The sequence below is a fragment of the Centruroides sculpturatus genome, unplaced genomic scaffold, assembly GCF_000671375.1.
Source record: "Centruroides sculpturatus isolate CEXI.00-Female unplaced genomic scaffold, Cexi_2.0 scaffold523, whole genome shotgun sequence".
Lineage (NCBI taxonomy): Eukaryota > Metazoa > Arthropoda > Arachnida > Scorpiones > Buthidae > Centruroides > Centruroides sculpturatus.
The window spans coordinates 326,072-350,044 of record NW_019384774.1 but is presented as its reverse complement, the minus strand read 5'-3'; the positions used below and the strand labels follow the sequence as shown (position 1 = coordinate 350,044).

General features: G+C 29.7%; 1 protein-coding gene across 1 annotated transcript; it reads left to right on the top strand.

The window, feature by feature from the left end:
* The first annotated feature begins 1,038 nt into the window (after positions 1-1,038).
* On the top strand, positions 1,039-23,937 carry LOC111629048 (protein pellino-like). The gene is made up of 10 exons (XM_023372914.1): positions 1,039-1,172; positions 1,296-1,473; positions 15,372-15,501; positions 17,399-17,500; positions 17,848-18,039; positions 18,744-18,929; positions 19,999-20,097; positions 20,170-20,379; positions 23,079-23,194; positions 23,292-23,937. The coding sequence occupies exons 2-10, from the start codon at positions 1,298-1,300 to the stop codon at positions 23,416-23,418; spliced, it is 1,338 nt and encodes a 445-aa protein (XP_023228682.1). The 5' UTR covers positions 1,039-1,172; positions 1,296-1,297; the 3' UTR covers positions 23,419-23,937.
* Positions 23,938-23,973: the final 36 nt, after the last annotated feature.

The window sequence follows — 23,973 nt, the reverse complement described above, 5'->3', positions numbered from 1 at the left end:
AGGATTGAAAATTATAATTCTGCGTCCCGTTACCTCTCGAAGTTGATTTATAATTTTCAATTTAATATGCAATACTTTGTATTAAATGCTTATATGTTTCGAAAATAATCTTTATAATTTTTAAATCACGTTATATTTTTTATTCAAAACTACACTACACTACTTATGAAGTTGCATAACGTTAACGCCCACAAAAATCTTTTCATCGAATTTGAAGACGTCTTAAATATCTTCTAGGATTTCTTCTTTCGCGCTTTTGTCCACGAAAACGCTTTGCTTCATTGAAGTCGACAGATCTTGTTAAATCTGCTTCAATGCAAGATAAGCTGAATGCCCTTGCACTTTTAAGTGCAAGGGCATTCAGCTTATCTTGTTGTTTCGATCTTAAATCCTTGATTCTTTTTAGAGGAAAAAAAAGATCTGAAATTAAATTAAAACAACGTTAAAAGATAAAAATATATGATTAAAGTAAATGCATAGTTTTTGATGCGTAAATGAAGATACAAACAAACACGAAGCTGGCAGAAATAATCAAAACTGCATGACTGGTTTGAGTGTCGGGGGCTTTGATTGATTGCGGTAAAACGTGACACGGCCAAAGAAGCGTTACTTCCGATTCTCTAGGTATTGAAGGCTAGTTCAACATACTAGCGAAGGCCGTTCCGGCCGTAATGGTAAATGAATGTTCTGCAGCAAAGATGTTATCCCATTGGACGGTAGCACTTACGGTTATTCAAAGAAGCCAATTAGATACAACGTCACATTTTCGAGCACGGGATAGTTCGCCAGGTATCTACTACGACTTTGTTATCGAAAGCGGTGTGCCTTAGCGACAACGGCAAATAAATAAATAAAAGCGATCAAAAAATAAATCGCAAATAATATTAATTAAAACTTTATTTATTTGTAAAAAAAAAATATATATAATATATATTTAATCGAATTTATTTAAATAATACCGTAATAATTTCGAAAATTTCCTCGATACTACCGCCCCTACCGTCTATTTCTCAAAACAAAAAATTAAAAAAAAATATATATATATATAAAATATGGCAGCCATTGATGAATTAATGTAGATGACCAAAACAAAAGGTTGTACAGATGAAAGTCAAATGATAATATCATGGAAAGGTATTAACCTTCAAAATAACGTGGAATGCATACATAAGGTAATTTAAGTTTATTAAATTTCGTGCTAATTTTATCATTGTAAAAAGTTATTTAAAAAACAAACAAAAAAGAAACTTAACATTTTTGTATTGTAATGTATCAATATATAACGTTTGCGACAGACATGATCATTCATCGTTTAGACATGTTGGGAAATAACCCATCTGTTCACCAATGTTGTTCAACGTCCACGGATCTTCCATCCCCTCCTTGTGCATCGATACTTGACAGATGCGTGCAGAATGAGGTTGGACATAGTCTAAAAAGGAGGACAGTTTATGGAGAACTTGTCATTTTAGGGTGAGACACACACTCTCTTCTTATTGAAATTTACTTTCATTTATAAATGTATTTGCTTTATTTACAAATCTAATTGATTTTAATATACTTAAATGTGTATTTTAATATATTTTTTTTTTTTTTTGTGCAATTTTATTCAAATAGCGTGAGATTAATCTTTTTATATAATTGGAATATTGGAGAATTTTAAATTTGGTGTTTTTTTTCATAACGTGACGACCGCGTATAATAATTTCGTTCGGCGAGTGGTAAGTCGAGTTACTGGAGAAAACGAAATTGGTTTAAAATGTTACAAGTCGATCGAAATGGAGGAAATCGCATTCGAGACGAGTTGCGTTAAGAGTTTTGCATAAAGGAAACGGGGCGTGTCGGAAATGTTAGTGCCGCGGTACGATCGAGTTTGCTTTCTTAACCGTTGCCGGTCGGAATAATTTTAACGTGAAAAAATCGACTGTTAATTTCTTAAAACTTCGAGGTTAAAAATTGTAAAAGTTTATCGACCGTTGTTTTTTTACGTTTGTAACCGCATTAATCGGAGACGAAGAACAGATACCGAGGTATTTAGATGTTAGTATTTATTGTAACTGCACAATAAATACTAACTCTTCTATTCCGAATACCGGTATTTTGACTAATCTTGTAATTCATAAAACAAACGTTTTACGAATGGTTAAGAAGTACCAGACAATAAACGAGTGAGTCCAAGATTAGACAATAAATACTAGTATTTAAATAGTCTTAGTATCGGTTCTTTGTCTCCAATTAATGCAGTTACGGATGTAAAATAAACAATGATTGATCGAGGTTAAAAATGATAAAAATTTGTTTTAAAAAATTAACAATTGATTTTTTTTTAAAATAAACCACATCATTAATACATTTATTTTTATATATTTAAGTATACAAGAAATTTTAATATAAATGATGAATTGCAAATGAGATGTTTAGTAAAAGTTTGTGGTGATTGGATTTTTTAATTGAAATCATTATGTAATAGTTTGAGTTTGTCGATACTAGTGTAGATTGTGGGAGTAATGAAGAACAAATGGTATATAGATTATATTTTTCTGTTGAATAAAATATACTTCATTTTTTGGGTATATATAAAATAATAATAATACTTAGTTTTAAAAAAAATCAAGCATTCTAAAAATGGATCCAGTGAAATGCGGATAAAATTTGGAGAGCCATCTTCAGCAATACAAAAAAATTAATATACCCAAAATCAATCCCACTAAACAGTTTTTTTCCTACATTGCTCTAATTGTTTAAAATCCTTACTTCTGCTTTATGGAGCTTCAACTTAAAAATTTACTCATTTAATACTTTTTGAACCCTTTTAAATTTAAATTCTTATTCTTCCATACATATTTTACTAATTATGAATTGCTTTCATTATTTGATTTTAATTTTTTATGTTTTATTTAAGATAATGTGACATATTGTTGTTGTGTAAAAAAAAAATGGAGAAAAAATTAAGGGATTTCAATTGGAAATTCCAAATTCCTGTTGTTCTCTGGAGTTTGTTTTTCCCCTTCACTTAAAAATGTTTTCTAAAAAGATGGAAATGTTAAGTATAAAAGATTTGATCAATACATAAATTGCATAATTTTATTTAGGGTTGTCAGTTAGCGGTAAAGTAAGAACAATCTTAGCGCTCACAAGCCATTCAGAAGACTAGACAAGAAGCGTATCATAGTATTTATTAGTTTTAATCTTAAAATTTATAAGCGTCTCTAACTAATTTGAAAAATTGACTAGAATTATAAAAGAATGAGAATAGTAGATTTTTAAATGAATGGTGATATGTTCATTTTGTACTCAATGTTAAATTAAAATTTACATTGTTACTCAACAACTCAATTCTAGATATAATTTCTAATTCCAGTTTGTTTATAGTTTTCAAATAATTTAATACAAACCTTTTTTTAGATTAAACATTCTTTTAAGTCACTCTTATATTTTCATTTTCTTGTACTTGACAACTTTCAATTTGTAAATAAATTGTCTGTGATCTTGGTCAAATCTTTGAAAGTCGTATTAATTTATGTAGTTGACACATTGTAGTTATGATTAAAATAATCCAATTATTAAATTCAGAACTTTTTTTTTTCAAGAAATAAAAATGAATTTATAATATCTTATTGTCTAAGAATTTAAGAGTTATATTTTTAGGTATTTTTAGAATTGATTAATTATTATGAATACAATATTAAATTAAGTAATACATGAACATCAATCCAGTTGTATTAGGTATGTTAAACAAACTGTTGGAGTATTTGTGGAGTTGTAACAAAGATAATTTAATGATTTACAGTGGAACCTGGTTTACTCAGACATTTTTTTGTTTTTTCTTTGGGTTGTCTAGTATAATGTTAAATCAGACTGGTTATCTCAAATTCCTTAAAACTTTTTAACTTAAAGTCAGAATTTTTTTCCTCCTGATCGATTTTGTTTAACTAGGTTCTACTGTTTAAAGTAATTTGGCTATAGTTAGGTGGTTAGCATCATCTCTTAACTACAGTAATATCTCGACTTACGCAAATTTCAATCTTGTCGATTCGTCTTTTGTTTGAGCGCCAAACAATTCTTGATTACTCATTCCCCCCACATTATTGTTCAGTTTACATGTTCAGGTGTGTCGCACGGAATCGATGCATAGCTACAATTTATTTTGTGTTATTTATTTCTGTTTGTTATATCTAAGGAGACTTGAGAGACTACTACGCCATCTAAATGTAGTAGAACTAATTCTTCTGCATCAAACAAGAAAAGAAAAACTTTATCTTTGGAATGTAAAGTTAACATTATTAAAGACTTTGATACAAAAATGAAAATTTGTGAATTGGCAAAGAAGTTTGATCTACCGTAATCGACGGTCAGAACAATTATAAAAGGTAAAGAAAAAATTCTCGAAGCTGTGAAAAATGTTCAATCTTTAAATTCAAGCATCATTCGTAAATGTCACGGTATTATCGCTGAGATGGAAACAATGTTAAAATTATGGTGTGATAATCAAGTAAATGTGAAAAATTGTCCTGTTGATCAGAACACAGTGTGCTCTCAAGCTAAGCTGATTTTTGAGAGATTGAAAGAGAGGATGCTGGAGAGGTGGCTAAATATGAAGAGTTTAAAGCTGGTAATGGTTGGTTCAGGCAATTCAAAAGTTGCTTTAATTGGCATAGCATTGCAGAAAGTGGAGAGGCAGCAAGTGTTAATAAAGAGACAGCATCTTACTATCCAGAGAAATTCAAAGCTATACCAGCCAAACCATATTCAATGTAGATGAGATTGGCCTGTTCTGGAAGACAATGTCTAAAAGAACTTTTATCGCACGTGAAGAGGAAACCTTTCCAGGTTTAAGACCGCCAAAGATCGATTGACAGTGATGGTTGGTGCGAATGCAGCTGGTGATTGTAAGTTAAAACCTCTCTTAGTTTATTGCTCGGAAAATCCAAGAGCATTGAAAAATAAATTCAAAGTACAGGCAAGCCAGCTTTAGAAGTCGAATCATAAAGCTTGGGTGACAACTTTCCTTTTTGAGGACTGGTTTAGTCATCAATTCATACCTGAAATGGAATTTGTTTAGATTGGTTTTTGCCAATCTAAACAAATTCCATTTAAAGTGATGCTAATAATTGACAACCAGCTTGCTTCAACCGATGGATCAGGTGGTCATCAAAACATTCAAAGCTTATTACACGAGATGATGATTTTCACATCTGCTTGAAGCTCTGAGACAAAACAGTGAGCTCTATAAAGACTTTTGGAAACAATTCAATGTTTTAGATGCAGTGAGAATCATTGGACAATCTTGGAATAAAGTCTCACAAAAAACTTTAAATGGTGTCTGGAAAAAACTCTCCTTTTTTTATCACTGAAACTTGGGCAAAATCGGTGCTAGAGACTGATGAAATTCGTAATGTGATTTGAAGAAGTTGTTGATCTTGCAGGCAAATAAATTTAGAAGTGGATAGTGATGATGTTCAAGAACTGCTGGATTCCCACAATCAGGAGCTGGCAATTGATGAGCTTGTAGAAATGCATGAGCAAGACATTGAAGAACTTGATTCTTTAGACCCAGTTCAATCAGAAGATCAAATGACGGTTGGAAACTTGACAGAACGCCTCAGTTCAATTGAAAAGGGGCTACATATTTTAGAAAATATAGATTCCAACAAAGAGTGCATTTCTTTTACAAAACGAGAAATAAAAAAATTATTAGCATGCTACGAGGAAATTTTGCAGGAGAAAAAATATTTGAGCCGTCAGACGAATTTGTTAGATTTTATGAAGCCTCCTTCTACATCAAAATAACTTTTGGTTTACAATTTTAATAATATAATTTGTTATATATATGTATTATCTAAGATTTTATTAAACATTTTTTTCTAAATTATTGTTTTCTTTAGTCTCTGGCCCCAATTAAAAATAATTTGTATGTATTTATATGCGAGATTATACCCCGACTTACGCGGTTATCACTCGATCCACCTATCGCATAAGTTTGGGGTATTACTGTACATTATAATTATTAATTTAATTAAAAGATGGTGCCTAATGCCTTCCTCTAGTGACAAATTACTTTGTATTAATTATTTAATTAGCCAAATTGTAGCATGATCATTCAGGCAATCATTGGATGTTTCTATATATATTCATCGGGCTTTGTGATGTCTGTTATGTTCTTTTATGTGATAATAGTGTTTATACAATCTGTTACAAAAATATAAACTACATGGGAAGTATGTTCTTGTAAATATTGCATTTATAGAAAAATTATTGGGTTGCAATTTGAAAAAGTTGTAGACCTATAAATTCTGATTGTTGTCCCATTTGTCTGTCCTTTATAAATCTTGAGAAAGAAGTTGGATAGATAAAAGTTGAGACCAGACATGGAAAGCTTAGGGTCAGGAGGTACGGATTAACTATATAGGAACTTCCAGTTTGGACCAGAAGCTATGTTACTTTGATTCAAAATTTTTCTCCTAATGGAGTTAGATATATGACAAAACAACTCTATTGCTAACAAGAGAAATATGATGTACAGAAGCAAGACTACTACTGAAAGAATTGCAAACACTGTAACAAAAAATTGCAGCCCAGCATTGTCACAATGCCACAATAAATAATCACTCGTTAGAATTAGTTTGGTTTATTTGGTTACAGCAATACGATACGTGAGCGACCTGCCGAAAGGGATTCATCCCAGGGATTTATGGGAAATTGGACCCTATTTAAATGTTACTAACACGAATAAAACCTGGAAAACTCCACGTGACCAGCCTGTCATTTATGCCCAAATTCACGACTAATTGACTACTGGTGTTTGGTGGTTGTATCCACTCTGCTACTGGAGGGCACTTATTAGAATTAAGAAAGTACCATTCAGAAATGAAAAACCACGAGTTGTTAGATGTGTGAAAATTAAATACTTACTTTTCACAGAGTAACACTTTTGATTCTGTGCAGACAAGTGCTATATGCTACCTGTTGCAATAATGGTACAGAGCATCTATTTTGCACTCTATTATTGTTGCCGTAATTAAGTAAATATATTTTTAAAAATCATATCCTGTTTGTACGAATTATATTTATAAGGTTGATATTTATGCTATTTTGCACCTGCCAACAAAAAATGTCAAGTCAACACTAAGATTAACCACTGATTATGGCTAAATTACTTAAATTGATTCTCTTGGCAGTGAATATCAAATGGGTATATGTAGTATAACTGGTGATGCATCTTTACAGCAAGCAGGAGTTGCAAGTTTGAAATTAAAAACTAAATTTATTATTAGATGGCAACCTAATTATCTACCTGTAGACAAATTATTTTGTATCTAATTGTTAAATTTGCTTTGTTACAGCCTAACAAATCTGGTGGTTTGTTTGGCATGTCAAATTATTATCCTTAGAATTAATAATTTAGATAATAGACAACTTGCACCACAACACACTACAGGCGATGGGACGTTAATTAGCATCTTGAGTAGTAAGAATTGTTAAATAACCTATTATTTAAAAAAAATCCAGCAATGAGTTGTGTGACTTTCCCTGCTGTTATGAGATCTTAATTAAAAAATAAATTTTGTATTATTAAACATGAATAAATTTGTCTGTGTCACCATGTTTTGAGATTTTGTTATAAAAACTTTCTATATTTTTAATTATTATACAACGGCAAAACGCTTAATTTTGAGAGTAGAGATGAGTTTTATATAAAAAAGCTGTAAATGCCAACAAGTGAAATCTTCATTAAGTCCGACTCCACTCCAGATACGATACGTGACTACTCTCTATCTCTCCACCCCGTCGATCTTTTACAACCAAAATTTAATAGCATCGATCCCGATATACAAACTTTCCTGCAAAATTTCAGAAATTTATAACAAAAGTCATGGGAATTATTCAGCTTCTATGATTTTTTTTTTTATATCAATGTTTCAAAGTCCCCTGAGTCCAAACTATAAAAATGTTTCCATAGTTTCTCTCTGATATATATAACAGAGCCGGGAAAGTAAAATGCATGTTTTGCCACCTTCTAAATGTGATAAATGTTCAGATGCAAGCTAAACTATATACACCTCCACGAACAACACAGCACAAATATGGCACAGGAGGAGGAACAACGATGATTTTGTCACGTGAGACTACGTTCGTGCAAGTTCTCTATACTATAGTAGTAATTTGAAATTAATTTTAGTTAACAATATCAACAATATAGTAATTATCTATATAGTGCACTTTAATTACATATGCATGTATTTATATGCAGTTTAAGGAATAATTTCCATCGTATTTTAATTTTTAATTGTATGAAAGGAAATTTTACTACAGCTTAGTTTTGAAATGAAATATGTAGTTTCATAAATATGTCTAACAATGTTAACATTCTCGTATATTGAACTTTATCTGGATTATTGTAAATACTTAGACAAAAAAAATGTTAACATTAATTAAATTAAACATATTGTAAATATAGGAAACAAACATTTTAAAGTTCTATTAATGTAAATGTTCAGTGAACTTGTAATAAATATATTTCGTTATTGAAAGTAATCTTCAGTTTTATATTTATCTGAAAAAAATTAATTTTTGATCATTTGACATAATGATTCTGCTTAAAATAATGGGAATTGCAAATTTTTCTTGTGAATATAATTTGNGTAATTCCTTAGCTAAAATACTACTTTCGGCTGTAATCGAAATCAGTGAATAAATTAAGGCGTCCATGTTTCGCTCGAGCGGAAAGCGTTTCTAAACTATGCTGCAGCGACGTGTAGCGATAGCTGCTCGTGACGTCATTTACGCTGCACTCTCGCTGCATAAAGAAACGCAGCCCTACTCATTAGCACCCCTCCCCTTAACTCCACATCTGCAATTGTCGAGAATTCCAAGAACTAAGGGGGGTCACAAAGGGGAAGAAATCGCTTGGTCAGGGATAGAGGAGAGTAAGATCCCCACCTTTCACACTGGACATCTGTGGAACTGACATTAAATTCATCTGTGCTTGTGATCACCTTTCTTTTTAGTTCAATTGTTATAGTCATAACCTTTGTAATATTACAAGTGTGTGTGTGTGTGTATATATATATATAATAAAATTAACTTTTGTATTTCAAATTTAGTTTATATATCATCTATTTACTCTTTTTTAATTCCTGTAAGAATTTTAATGTCATATTTTTATGCTTACCTTTTTTATAAAATTATTTAAATTAATATTATTAAATATCTTTCTTGTGCCTAATTTTTTATTAAATTCGATACAAGTAACAGTAAGAAAGAAAATTTCTAGTTAAACAATATTAAATTATGTCGCAATGTGCCGTATTGGAGAAATTAGTTTAACATTGTAGTCTTAAATTACATTTGGTATGTAAATCCCCACACACATATACGGTACAGTACACGTAATCTGAATTTAGATAATTATAACTTGCATTTTTTTTAGTGTCAACTTCCTGATGATTAAATTTATAATGTTGCAATATTTGTCTGCTAGAAATATAGATATTTACGTATTAATATTTTGGAAATGTAAATAAAACTGAGGATTTATCGCTACTCTCTATAAAAGTTAATACGGTCCTAACATGAATGGTTAAATGTCTGAAAAACAAATAAATTTGAATGAAATCTTTATTGAACTTCATTATTATTATTATTATTATAAAAAAAACCCATGAGTCATATTGCAGTTGTATATCTGTAATTATACACCGGATATTTCTCCATCAGAATTATATTTCAATGATAAAAGTTTATTTTATACTTGATAGATTATAAAATTATGATTTTGTTGTTGTTCAATTTTAAAGAATTTTATGTAATAAATGTAATGAATTGTAATGAATATTGAAAAATTTCATTTTATATTTTACTGTTTTTGTTTGTGAAAATATTTAGATTTTAAAAACAATGTATAACTTACGAAAGCTACAATAAAGCTCAGTTGTTTAATATATCAATAAAACAGTCTTGATAACATTATTAAATACATTAACTGTCAATTTTACATAGTACTTTGAGCTAATTTTGGTTTAGTACAATTGGAAAACAATAAAATTTTGTTTTAAATGATAGTTTCAGTTTAACACAGTATTTTAAATAATATCAAATGAAGCTAAATGCTTAAGCTTACACTATTATGACATTACAATGCCATTGCTGTTATTTTAAATTAAACTTGCATGTTCAAAGAAATTGGATTTGCCATTTTGTACTGTCAGAACTTTATGCCGTATACATTAAACTTAGCTCAATATTAGAAAATCTATAATAAATAATAAAATCAAATCTTTCATGGATTTTTGTCTTCAGTTAGAAAAACTGGGATTGAAGAAATTGAACACTTAAAAAAAGTTCAAAGTGTAGAATTTGAATTTATAAATATAATCATTCAATGAGACCAATGTAGATTTATTTACTGAGTCCCTTCACAATTTTTAGAAGTAAACTCTCCTCAATATTAGAATAGAAGTAAACTCTGCAGAAACACAATAAATGGTACAGTATACTTGAAAGGGGTGTCATGTATGTATACTATCAGAAAAATCCAAAAACTCCATATAAAATATTTGATTACAATTCATGCTGTATAAAATGTCAAAGTTCAACCTTCATTTCATAGAATACTGTATTTTCTGAGCGGTTGATTTGGTTGAATTTGTGAGGTCCCGGACGGAAGTCAATTTTGCGGTCTGAATGTTGACAATCAGACAAAAAATTAAAGTTCTCCTTTTTCAGAAATGAACAAAAGAAGAATTAAAGGTCTTATTAATATGTAAATTTTCGACTATAAATTCGACTATCTTCTATTATCAGGACTTATTATACTGGTTTTACAGATAATATTACAAAGATTAACAGAAAACAATTTTTATTTTATTTCGTATACCTGGTATACGAAATAAAATAAAAATTGTTTTCTGTTAATCTTTGTAATATTATCTGTAAAACCAGTATAATAAGTCCTGATAATAGAAGATAGTCGAATTTATAGTCGAAAATTTACATATTAATAAGGAAAAAAGGACATTGAGGCAATTTAATTAATTAAAGGTCTTGTTTGAACAAAGAAGGTTTTTTATATAAAATTTAAAACAAACAAGAAATTGTGTGGAAAAGACCAGAGTCAAGGAAAATGTAGTTAGAATAATCATGTTTAGTCATAAAGTTGACCTCTCTAGTTCCCTCCGCAAGGTTTTGAATTGTCACCAGGTGACAAGGGGAGACCAATCGGAGGTGAAAGGTATAAAAATGTACAATTCAAGGATGTGACGTGACATTCTTGGTTCATAATGTGCCCCTCCAGGAATTTGGTGTTCCTGCAGTTCGTCAACGAAAGATTTTTCGACATCCTGGGATTTACCTTTGCTCTCCCATGTTGTCCTGATTCACCCAGGTCCACTTATTCACCGGAAGATCTTGCTTGATTCCGTGCTGTGTGCCCAGGGGCCATTGCTTTTCATGTCGTCATCGCAGGAAGGAGAGAAACGATAGACAGAACATTTGGACTTTTTGTGCAGACTTGTTTCCTACTCCTTGAGGGTTGTTACGCCTTATTATGAGAATTGTTATAAGAGAGAGTTTTATATTTATTAAACGGGTTAATGATGGAAAGCCTGACTTTGAGAGTTTTCCTGCTCCCACACAATAGTCGTGACTATCCTGATAGACACCCCCCATCGGCAACCTTACATATTAATCACCATTTGCCTAAGCTTTTAAAATATTTTACTAATATTATTAATTTACACCCTATTACTTTAAATAACTGCATTTTCTTGTGTGTTACTGTTTGATTTATTCTTTAAATAAATTTTTTAATTATTATTATTTAGTTAATAATTAAAGTTATAAGTGTTTCATATTTGTAAGCTTTTTCTTTCTGCTCTGTGAGCACTAAGTGAGCTTTGCTTATTCAAGCAGACATGAATCGGATTTCCTAGAATAGTAGGCGATGCCTTTAGGCTATCTGAATATCCAGCTAGTATTGTTTATGTCAAGGATTGTTATGCCAAGATTAGACTACTAAAGATAGATTGACAACCTGCAACTGTTTGAGAATTATCGGTAGCTTCCAATGCCCAGTCTTTTGCTGTTTAGAAGACTTGTAATAAGACCTCAGTAGCCTGTTAAATATTATATGGTAGTGCAGTGCTTAGTACAGGCTGGCTGGAGTTATTGCTTGGCCTGGGACAAAAAGGAATTTACAAGGTTCACAGGGAAAGTAAATAACAATATTACAAAAGTTTAAATTAAATTTTTAATTTTGAATAAATTTGCAAAAATAAGACAAGGGCTATTTGACATTGTGTTCTGGAATAAAAAGCATTAGTTTTAATACAATTCTTTGCTCTGAAAAATCTAGTAAAAAGTTTATTTCATTACATAATTTTGTTTTTTATTGATAATACAGTGGAACCTTGGTATACGACCTTAATCTGTTCCTGGTGTTTGGACTTATACCGAATAGGACGTATACCAAACCAACCTTTCCCATAAAAAGTAATGTAAAAATGATTAATTCATTCTCAATTAAAAAAAAAGTGGCTGGCTTTAAACACTTCGCTTTCCTGGCTAGTTCCTGCTTGATTTTTCACGAGATCAGTGTGTATCTTTTTCGCTTTCTCGCAAATAATTGCTTTTGATACGCTGTCACCAGCACACTGTTTTTCAGTTATCCAAAGCAAAAGCAATTTCTCGACACCATTTAATGTCTTCGATCTATGTTTAGAAATTGATTTAACCCCTTTCGCAATGTTAGCAAATTTAATAATGTCTTTATTTTTCACGACTGTCGATATCGTCGTTCTCGGAATACGATATGCAACAGTTAGATTTTGAACACGCGTGCCACCTTCATATTTCTCAACAATCTCTTTTTTTCAGTTCCATTGTGATTTTATTCATTTTTTTTCTGTTGCCTTTTTGAAATTCATGATTAATAAAAATAATAACATTTTACTTACAAATTAAAATCAGAAGAAATTTAAGAAAGTTATAAATTGTGGCACCGCAAACGTCTAGTCTGGTATAATACACCGATAGTGCTACTTGTTCATAGATGGCGCGTATAATTGAATTAAGTCGTATACCGAACAAAAGTTGTATACCGAGCAAAATTTGTTTCGTCCAAACAGGACGTATTCCGAATTGGACGTATTCTAAAGCAGACGTATACCGAGGTTCCACTGTATATGGTGCATTATGCCAAATGCTGCTGGCTCATGGATTGCACATAATTTCTTTGCAGTTTTTATAGGCAAAAATTAAATTTAATATTTTGTTGAAGCCTATGAAATTGGAGATGCTAGCATTATTCCTAGTAATAAATTATTTGTAGATGTATCTGAACAAACTAGATAGATGCTATCTAGTTTGTTCAGATGATAATTTTTTTTTTTTTTTGTTCCAATTTTTTAAAAAAGTTTAATTCTTTGCATAAATCTTGTCTGTGTCTGGAAAAGAACTGTTCTGTAAAAATAATTGAAGTTTGTTGCAATTTTTTTTATTAAACTAGCATTTTTTTGATTTACTAATATTATATTTTCATCTTTATTCAGACATCAGTAATGGGCACTGTGGCAACATTTTCTTTAGAATCCAAAAATATCATAAATTTCATAGTCTGCAAAGTCTTCCAAACTCACAAGGGCAGTGTCCATCAATTATGTTCATAAACTTATCTTTGGGCTCCCCTTTCATTTGATCACTGCCTTCATAATTAAATATTTCTTTTCTTTAATAATTGTTTTATTTTAAACTCTGGTAATCTAGATGCTGATTTAATACTTTTTTCAAATCCAGTTATATAATAATCCTTAAAAACTTTTAAAACAGTGTTAAGTTCTATTGAGTCATAAAGTAGAAATCTTCATGGTTTTAAATTCACACTATTCTGTATTATTGTATTTGCTTTACAAATACCATACAGTTAAGAATTCCTAATTACTTCCAAAATTTTATCAGTCAAAGGAATAATGTATTTGTTGTCGTGAGAAACTTCCTCTAAAGCTTTATTTACTCTGCATTTATACTACTATAATACTGTTTATTCTGTATGGTCTTTGATTTTCAGATAATTGTTTTTTGTTAGTGATTTCTAAAAGTTTTGTATTATACAACATGGATAAAATCTCTGAGAAGTGCCATATGAGCAAGAATAGAAATATCTGGAAACCAAGTAAAAAATATATTCAGAAACAACATTTTCTGAAGATGTACTTGTATTGCTTAGTGTGTGCAAGGTAGCATCGAGCAATGCAATGACACTTGGCAGCATTGTTAACTCCAACTTCATTAGTCATACTTTTTCTTAGGCTATGCACCAATGCAGTAGGAACAGACTTCTCTCTCGGCATCATTCTTATAACTGACTGAAGTGTGGCTTCATGATTAATCCTATATTTTTCAAATGTTCAGTATCAGTACATTATACAATCATATTTAGATGGCTTCTTGAAACCATAAAAATATGAATTTTTTTTCATTTTTAACAGCTATCACATATTCAAACTTTGTATACCAAAGTATACACTTGTAAAAAAAGTGAAAGTGGATTTTACTATCGCAAAACTACCCAATTAAACTCCCTCCTTACCCCACCATTGTGTATAATACAAACTTCAACAAACTAATTTTTTATTATGACATGGCTTTCAAATTATACCACCCTGTATGTTTAACGAATAAGAAAGAAAGAAATAGCGATTGAAAAAAGTTGTTTTCTTTTACAAATAATAATTTTTAACAAATTTGTTAATAAATAAAAAGATCTTGCTGATCATTTTATAAGTATTGATCTGTCACAAAATGTATTTTTGAACTTTAAACAAGAGTTGGAAGTTTGTGTCCTATAAAGAAATTCAAAAAAACTTCTAGACTTCAATAAACTTAACTTTTCTGAAGAGATGTAATGCTTCTCAACACGTTTGAAAAGCTTTCTTGGCTTACAAAAGTTTATGCTGTTGTTTTTTGATGTAAAATGGAAGCGTCTTGTCCTCCCTCATTGTCTATGGACTTTGCTTCAAGGACTGTAGTTCACTGACTTTTTTCTTTTGAGCATAAGCCTAGCAGTTGACAAGGAATATTAGTCACTGTATTAGTCATTCTAATCATATTTTTTATATATATAAACTAGAATTGCCATAGTCAACTTTCAAAACTGTTCTATATTAATTAAAAGTTTTGACTCATTTTTGTATTTATATATATACACTTTTAAAGCTGAAAAAGTTTGAATTATTTATTTTAAATTGCCGTATATGAATCTGTCAAAATTTCTATTTTCTGGTGCAAATTCTCTTTGACATAATTAGATGAAATAATTTAAAATAGGATGTTCAAGATCTTATAATAACTCACAACTTTTTATTTTTAAATTTTAGATATAATGGGTGCCTTCCACAAGGTGATAAAGGAAGAAGACGTAGTAAATTTATTTTATACAAAAAACCTGTGCCAAATGGAATCAAGAAGTCTAAACATTATATAGTAAAAACCCCAAAGACATCACCAGTGAGTAATTTCAATTCAGTATAGTTCCTTTTTTATGAAATTTAATGAAATGGGATCTGTGCATTGTTCAATAAAGTTACAAATATCATATTGGACCAAATATTAGCCTTTTTTCCCCCCTTCCTTGGTTTTAAAACTGAGGGAGAAAATATTGCTCTCGACTTATATTCAAGTCTTAATTTTTAATTAAACTCTACTAGAGTTTTCTGGAATTTTTTATAACTGTCTGATACGTTGTATAGTGTTTAAACTGATGCTGTAATTCAATGCATCAATTGTTTAGTGATGTCAAACACCAGCCATGAAAATTTCTTAAACTGTTATTAACTGTTGAATATTTTTTATAATTGCCTGTTTTCCTGCTGGATGCTGAATGAGCATTTAAATTATTTGGTCTGAAGTCAGCAAATTTGGAATTTTATTGTGCTACCAATGAAAATGACTACGAAATTGCAGTGATAAAAATTGATACATACAATAAATAGATCGGCATTATTATTATTATTATTATTTTTTTTTATAGCAAAATGATTTATTCAGTGTGTTTATAACTCTGATTAAAAACATTATTTAGCTATTATTGAATTAAGTTAGAAGTCACTTGAATAGTCTGAATTTCAGATGAAATTAAACTTCATTTAAATTTTAATTTGGAATTTAAAACCACAACAAATTTACATATAACTTTTTATTTTTATGTATGTAATCATAATTCATACACAATTCAATATCTGATCAGTATCCAATTTTAGTAGCCATGATGTGTATATTGTAAGAGAAATCTGTAGTAGTTATATGGAAGTACAGTACTAATGTCAACAGAAAATGGTCATAGATGCTAGTGTACATATTGAAAATGTTTTCTTATAATTTAGTCTTCCAGTTTTATAACATCATGGATACCAAATAGTATAAACTTTAATATCAAAATTTTAAAATTAAAGCAAAATTAAACATCGTTTTTAGAAAGTTTCTATACAAAGTTGCCAATTTTATTCTTGGAAATACAAGCTTCAATGTATCAGCTGCACAGATATTTACTGCAAAAAATTAGGAAAAACTATCTAATATCTTAAGTTTTCACAAGCTTCTACTATAATATTCAAACTTTCAAACAGGGTATTGTATTAACAGTAAGTAATAGAATATTAAAATAAAAGTTAAATGTATAATGAATATCTGCTGTTTGCAATTGGGTTCATTCAAACACGTTGATTTTGTCTGTGTACTGTTTAATACCCATAGACAAAATCAATGTGTTTATGAAATGAGTGTAAAGATTTTAATACAGTATTTTAACAGAATTCAGAAAAAATTTTAAATTAAATAGAAATCACAGAATACACAGAAGTGTCAAAGTGCCAGAAAGTGTTAATAATTAAACCAATCTTTACATCAGGCTCGTCGATATTTTTCTTTGAGTGTTGCAAGTGTCATATTAGTGACATGGACCAATCATTCTGATTTACATAGTTATATTTTATATACAAAATCTGATTGTATTTTATAAAGTATTGAACAAATATGTAATTGTCTTTCTTACTAAATTCTGAAGATAAATCTTCATTTACAGTTGACAAATTAAATTAATTTTATTTGAATGACAAAATCCCTTTGACAGATGGCAAACTGTTTCAAAACTACACAACAAAGATTAGTTTCATTTTAAAGCACTTTAAAGAATATAAGAGTGAGATTTTTTTTTTCCTGTGCAGTTAGCCATGTAAACTGGAATGAATGTCACCTTAGGACACTCCTATCTTGGCCATTTGAGTGAGTGGAAAGATAGGATAGTACAAAGCATTTTGAAAAATTTTGAAAAAGCAGATATTTGAAAATGTTCACATAAATTTTTTGTATTTTATAATTAAATTAATAAAACTATTTTTTATTGAAGGCTATGCTTGATGCCGAAAGACATTCCATATCTTATTCACTATCTCGGAATCAAGCAGTAATAGTGGAATATAAAACTGATAACGAAACAGATATGTTTCAGGTAATTTTTCATTTTGTAGCATTAAAAACTTAAGGTTATGATTGAAAGCAAGATTATTTGCCATTATTATATTTTTACATATTTCTTTATTAACTTGTAAACATCATATTAAATATTTGTAAAGAATTATTATAATAACTTAGAATAGTTTCTAGAAACACATTTTCTCAAAAATTTTATTATAATTTCTATAGTTTTTTAGTTGTAATGATTTGAATACTTGTAAAATTATTAAATAATAATTTAATCAACTTCATAAAATTATAATTATAATACTTGCATGTCTTTTTATCACAGCAATAAAAAAAAAACAACTTTTTAATAATTTAAATTACTATATTTTATAGATTGGTCGATCATCTGAAAGTCCTATTGATTTTGTTGTAATGGATACACTTCCTGCACAAAAATTAGATCAGAAATCTGTCCAAAGTACTATATCTAGATTTGCTTGCCGAATTATAGTAGAAAGGAATGGTAACCACACTTCTAAAATATATGCTGCTGGATTTGATTCTTCACGTAATATTTTTCTTGGGGTAAGTTAATTTTATTTAACTTAATTTGTTGGAATATAAATGCATATAAATTACTTTGCAAATTTGTGAAGTAGTTCTGTGCTGTTTACCATCATAAAAAATATTTTTTTGGCTGCAATTTGAAAAAATTGTAGACCTATAAATTCCCACTGTCATCTGTCTGTCTTTCCTTAATCTTGAGAACTGAGTTAGATACATGAAAGTCAAGACCGGATATGGAAAGCTTAGATGTACGAGGTCCCGATTAACTATGTATGAATTTATGTTGCAAACTGGAAGTCATGTTGTTATTTTAATTCAAAACTTTTCCCTCAGAAGGAGTTAGATAGATGACTGGCACGACTCTATTGCTAATGGAAAAGTATGCTCTACGGGGGCAAGCCCCTACAGTTCTAATTTTGAGATGGACAGCATATATTTTAAATAAAATAAAATAAAAATGATTTAAAAATTGCTACCCGGCATTGTGATGATGTTGCAATAAATAATTGCTTGTTTAAATTAGATTATTATCATAGAGTAGTTCAATTAATTGAAACGTTGGACAAGTTTCTTAAATGTTAATTCATTCTCACTATCAACAGTTAAATTTTCATATCTTTCAATCATTTTTTTTTTTAATATATAAATTATTAGTTAAAGTAAAAAGTTTAAAATTAGATTTAGTAAAGTCAAATTAGAAATTATCATGCACTCTGTTTTAGGAAAAAGCCATAAAATGGCAACATAACAGTGAGGTAGATGGGCTGACAACTAATGGTGTGCTTATTATGCATCCAAAAGAGCCATTTAATGACACTTCATTTCAGCCAGGAGTTTGGAGAGAGGTTTCTGTTGGAGGAGAAATATATGCTCTTAGAATGTCTCGATCTGGTCAGAAAGGAATGAAAGTAAGTGTTATCCTTTTTTATATCCCTAAACATTATAGTTAAACACTATGGATTCATAACTGACTTTAAGCAGTTGTTGTGATCTCCATAGTCTAGTGAACCCTATAGGTATACTGATTTCTTATAATTAAAAACTGTAGTGCTAAGTAAAATAAGAATTTTATGAAATTAAGATAATCTGACAGTTTTTATATGTATTTTTTATGCATTTTAACTTAATGGCTAATCATTGACCTTAATGTAATGGCTGCTGTTTTTATGGAAAAGAATTATATTAATAGTATGTAACTACATATCTTTTCCCTACCTGATGTTAGTTTACTATTTATTTATTTATTTATTTATTTTTTAGAGTTAATAATTGAACATGTAGACTTAACCTCTACAGTATATCTCATATAACTTACAAAATAATGTTTAGAAAAATGTTAAAATATAACTGTCAAGTTTGTGTATTTTTAAAATAAGTTATTTTATAACCAAATTCTGGATAATGACAAGGTAACTTTGGAGCAAATTATTAGAGAAGTCTTTAAAATCACAACGTTAGTCATAAACAAATTTTATAGTTAAATAAAAGACCAAAGCAATTGATACCAATTGCTTTGGTCTTTTATTGCCTCCTGTGTAGCAGCAATGGCAAGGATTCTGTCTGCACAGGCAAGTTCATGGATCGCCAGTCCATGCCAAACAAGATCACTTTTCTTTCTTTCTAGCACTGTCTCAATTCTGTCTCTATCATGATATAACAAAGTTGCACATTGTCCTAGTTATAATTTATATAATAAAATTCCTAATTAGATTTTATGGTAAAACATTGATAGATATAATTTTTAATAGCAAACTGCCCGCTTATTTCTTTTAAAAATATTACATTTATCAAATATTCGTGGTGAATATTATACATAAGAAAAATGTATATTACAAGGTTTATAAACAATAAACTATAGTTTTTTAGTATTTATTAAATTAAGCTTATTAGCTTCTACAAGAAATTTATTTATTTATAATGTATTTGATATTAAGATTTAATAGATTTTAAACTTTTCACTAAAACAATTTATTGCAGATTGAAGGTGAAACTAATACACTACAGGATGGTACATTAATTGATTTATGTGGAGTAACTCTACTCTGGAGATCAGCTGAAGGTCTTAAAAAATCACCTGTATGTATTTGTATTTTTCACTATGAAAGCATTTAAAATGAAAGAGAATAAAAACTAACTTTTCTTATCTAGACAAGACATAGATTGGAAGAAATGATTGATGAATTAAATGCTGGTAGACCACAGTGTCCCGTTGGTTTAAATACTCTGGTAATTCCTTCCAAATCAACAATTTCTATGGGAGAAAAACAGCCTTATATATATTTAAATTGTGGTCATGTACAAGGATTACATGATTGGGGTCACAATACTAATGGACGTACATGTCCAGTCTGTCTAAGGGTAAGTGTTTTTCCTCCATATTTTATATACAATGGTATATCATACTTCAAATTTAATTCATCTGAAGTCTGAATTAATTTTTTTCCATTAGAAATAATGGAAAGTTTAATTATCCATTCCCAGATCCTAAAAAAACCCATTTTGATAAACTTAAAACAGCAAATACATAATTTAAGGGGAATATAGCACAATTAAATGCCCTAATAATAAATTAAAACATGGAAATGATTAAAAAAAAATAAATAAAAAGCATAAACACTCTAAAATGAAAATTTGTATTTACTGGTCACACACTGTCGACTTTATCATCCATGAAAATAAACATGGTCACTAGATTTTCTGTATGTGTGTCTGCTTTCATGCTTTGCAATTAGTTCCTTTTTCATCTCAATGATTAATATTACAATCTTCCTCTTAGGCTTCATTGCTTCCACACACTTCTTGGATGAATAAGTAATGGTTATATTCTATTGAATGTGTATTTTTAACAGTTGTTGTTACTTAACATAAACCTACAATTTATAAAAGTTGTAAAATTTAGTACATTATTGCTAATATGAGAGTGTATTGTTTGTTTAGAAGCTTATTTTAACTTATTACTTCACATTTTATTTCAATCAAGTTGAAATGTTTTCAGATAAACAGTATGCATATTATTATGCTTTGAGTTTCAGAAAGGAAGTGCTGTACAAACATAAAGTTTTGTAATTTTGTATGGGAAAGATGCTCCTTAATTTCGAACATGTCAAATGTGGTTTAAAGAGTTTTGTTCAGGAAATTTCAAGTAAGGGATACAAAACATATTGGGGGCAGTGCCCAAAAGCTGTAGACAAAGAAAAATTGCAGGAAGAAATTGTTAAAAATTGATGAATAACACTATATAAAACCAAATATGCCAAAAATAAAGCACTGAAAACATGCACAAGCATAATGTGACAGACAACTTCGGCATACAACTGAGTGCTTTGTACTTCAAGCACACTCCCCACTCACTATGCATGTAAGTTGAACTTTGAAGCATTGTTCAAATTCCAACAAGGATTTTTTCAAATTTAGTGTTTGAAGTGTGAGGTANCATGTATATTTCTGTATGAATCACATTTGGTGAATGTGACTAGATAAAAAATTTATAAGATGAGGTTGCTTTGCTTTCTCTTAGGCATTTTTCTTAGACATAGATATATTATGCTTCTAAATAAAAAATTGCAATATTGAATGGAATGATGTATATCCATCTGGTTAACAATCAAACTTTGGATATTGTAGCAAAAAATTAATAACATTAATAAATAATATAAGAATCACTATTAATATTAATAGCAGCATGACAATAAAAACAATCATAAATAATAATAATACAAAGTAATATTATATTAAAAAAATTAAACAATGAAGTATCACCATGTGGAGAAAGACAATAAAAAAACCCACAAACACAGACTTTTGGTTATTATATTAATGACACATTAGTGATCCATCAACTGGTGCATTTTTTCAGAAACATTACCAAATCAAATTTATTATAATTGCATAATAAAATATATAATGAAATAAATGAACTTTAACTATATACAGTGGGTGATTGGTTAACAAACAAATCGGATAACAAACACTTTCGCAAAAGATTTTCGTTTGGACAACAAACACATGATCGGATAACGAACACCTCGCAGAAGAAGCAATGTAAAATAATGAATACCGATTGGTCTTCCCTTGTCTCCAGACAACAATTTGAAACTTTTTGGAGTGTGGGAAACATTGACGCTCAGCCCAGTATATACTGATCGGATAGTATTCCTCCAAACTTTGAAACTCTCCCTTGTAATTCCAGCCTTTTATTTTTCTTACAGAAACAACTTTTTTATAGTAATCACGAGACTGTCGGGCGGGCACTCAGGTTTTTCATGGGTATTTATTTTCAAAAGGTGAGAGTATAATATCACAGATAGAGAGTTGGCAGATGTCTGTTGCTGCTGGGCAATATGGCTCAAACAGGTCTACAGTAGGCCGCAGTTCAATCTTATCTAAGAAAGATACTGTAAAGTATCAAGAAGACTCAAGCAGCTTAAGGAGTAACAAAAATCACATCTGAGAAATAAAGAACAAGAGCTCATAATGGAAACTGATCTGAAGACAGAAGAATAAAAAGAACTCTTGAATGAAGAACACCAAGAAACTTGGCAAGATATGTTATTTTCTGAAGAAGAATTAATGTCAATATCTGCTATTAAACATTTTTTTGAAGAAGTGGGATGTCAGAATGACTGTCTTAGAATGGCATCCAAACTAGGTTGAGGTTAATAGGCTTAGGGATATCTACAATTACAATGCTATTAATTACTTCTTAAAAATCTTGAATAAGTGAAAAATATAAAAATAAAATATCCAAAAAATAAAAATACTCAAAAAATAAAAAAGTGTATATTTTTTATACGTTTTTATGGGAATTTGATTAATTCGTTCCGGAGATGCCAAAAAATAAAAAAGTGTATATTTTTTATTTTTTGGCATCTCCGGAACGAATTAATCAAATTCCCATAAAAACGTATGATAAATTGATAATCAGTTAACGAACAAAGTCTTGGAACGAATTACGTTCATTAACCGATCACACACTGTATATCATAGTTTTATAATAAATAAATACTCCGTAATTACATAAAAAGATGCATTATATTAACGTACAAATTTAATTGTAGGTTGGTCCTGTGGTAAGATTGTGTATGGGAAGCGAACCAGCATTTTATGTAGATAATGAGCGTCCAACTTTTGCCTTTAATCCATGTGGACACATGGCATCCGAAAATACCGTTAAGTACGTTTTGCTTTTTTCACCCCCTTAATGCAAATTATTTTTCAATTTTAACCTTTAATTTATTCGTATAAAAATTTATATAAGTAACATTTTTCAGATACTGGGCATCGGTGCCAATTCCCCACGGAGCCAACGGATTTCACGCCGCCTGTCCATTTTGCATTACTCCGTTGATGGGCGATTCCGGTTACGTCAAGCTCATTTTTCAAGATCACGTAGATTGACATCAAACCATAGGGCTTCCTTCTTAAGATTTCACAATTTTCATTTTGTTTCTCTTTTGGAAACAGAATTGACCAATTTTCATAGTTCCACAAATTAATTTTTCATTTAGTTCCTGTGATCTACATTCATTTAATTTATCATAATCTAGTGATATATAAACAAAGGAAATGAACAAGTGATACTTGTGTACCTGATGTAGTGCCAGATTTCACAATCTCCAACCAGTGTTGTGCCTCTCGCACAGTCATCGCATTTTTGTACATTCGGCAATCGATACTTTCATTTTTATTATATCATACGCAGAGTTTAATTTTATTTATATACCTATATTATGTATATTGTGTACGTGCGTGTGAATGAATGTACGATATATTTTAACTTATTGCCTTTTTTGTTGTCTAAATTTATTTATATACAGTATTTCAGTGTAATAAATGTTGTATAATGTCTCATGTATAATATATTTATTTGATATAATATTTGGAAATGATATAAATCCTTCCAAATTTAAATGTGTACAAATCATTGCAATAAATTTTCAAGCAAATATGTAT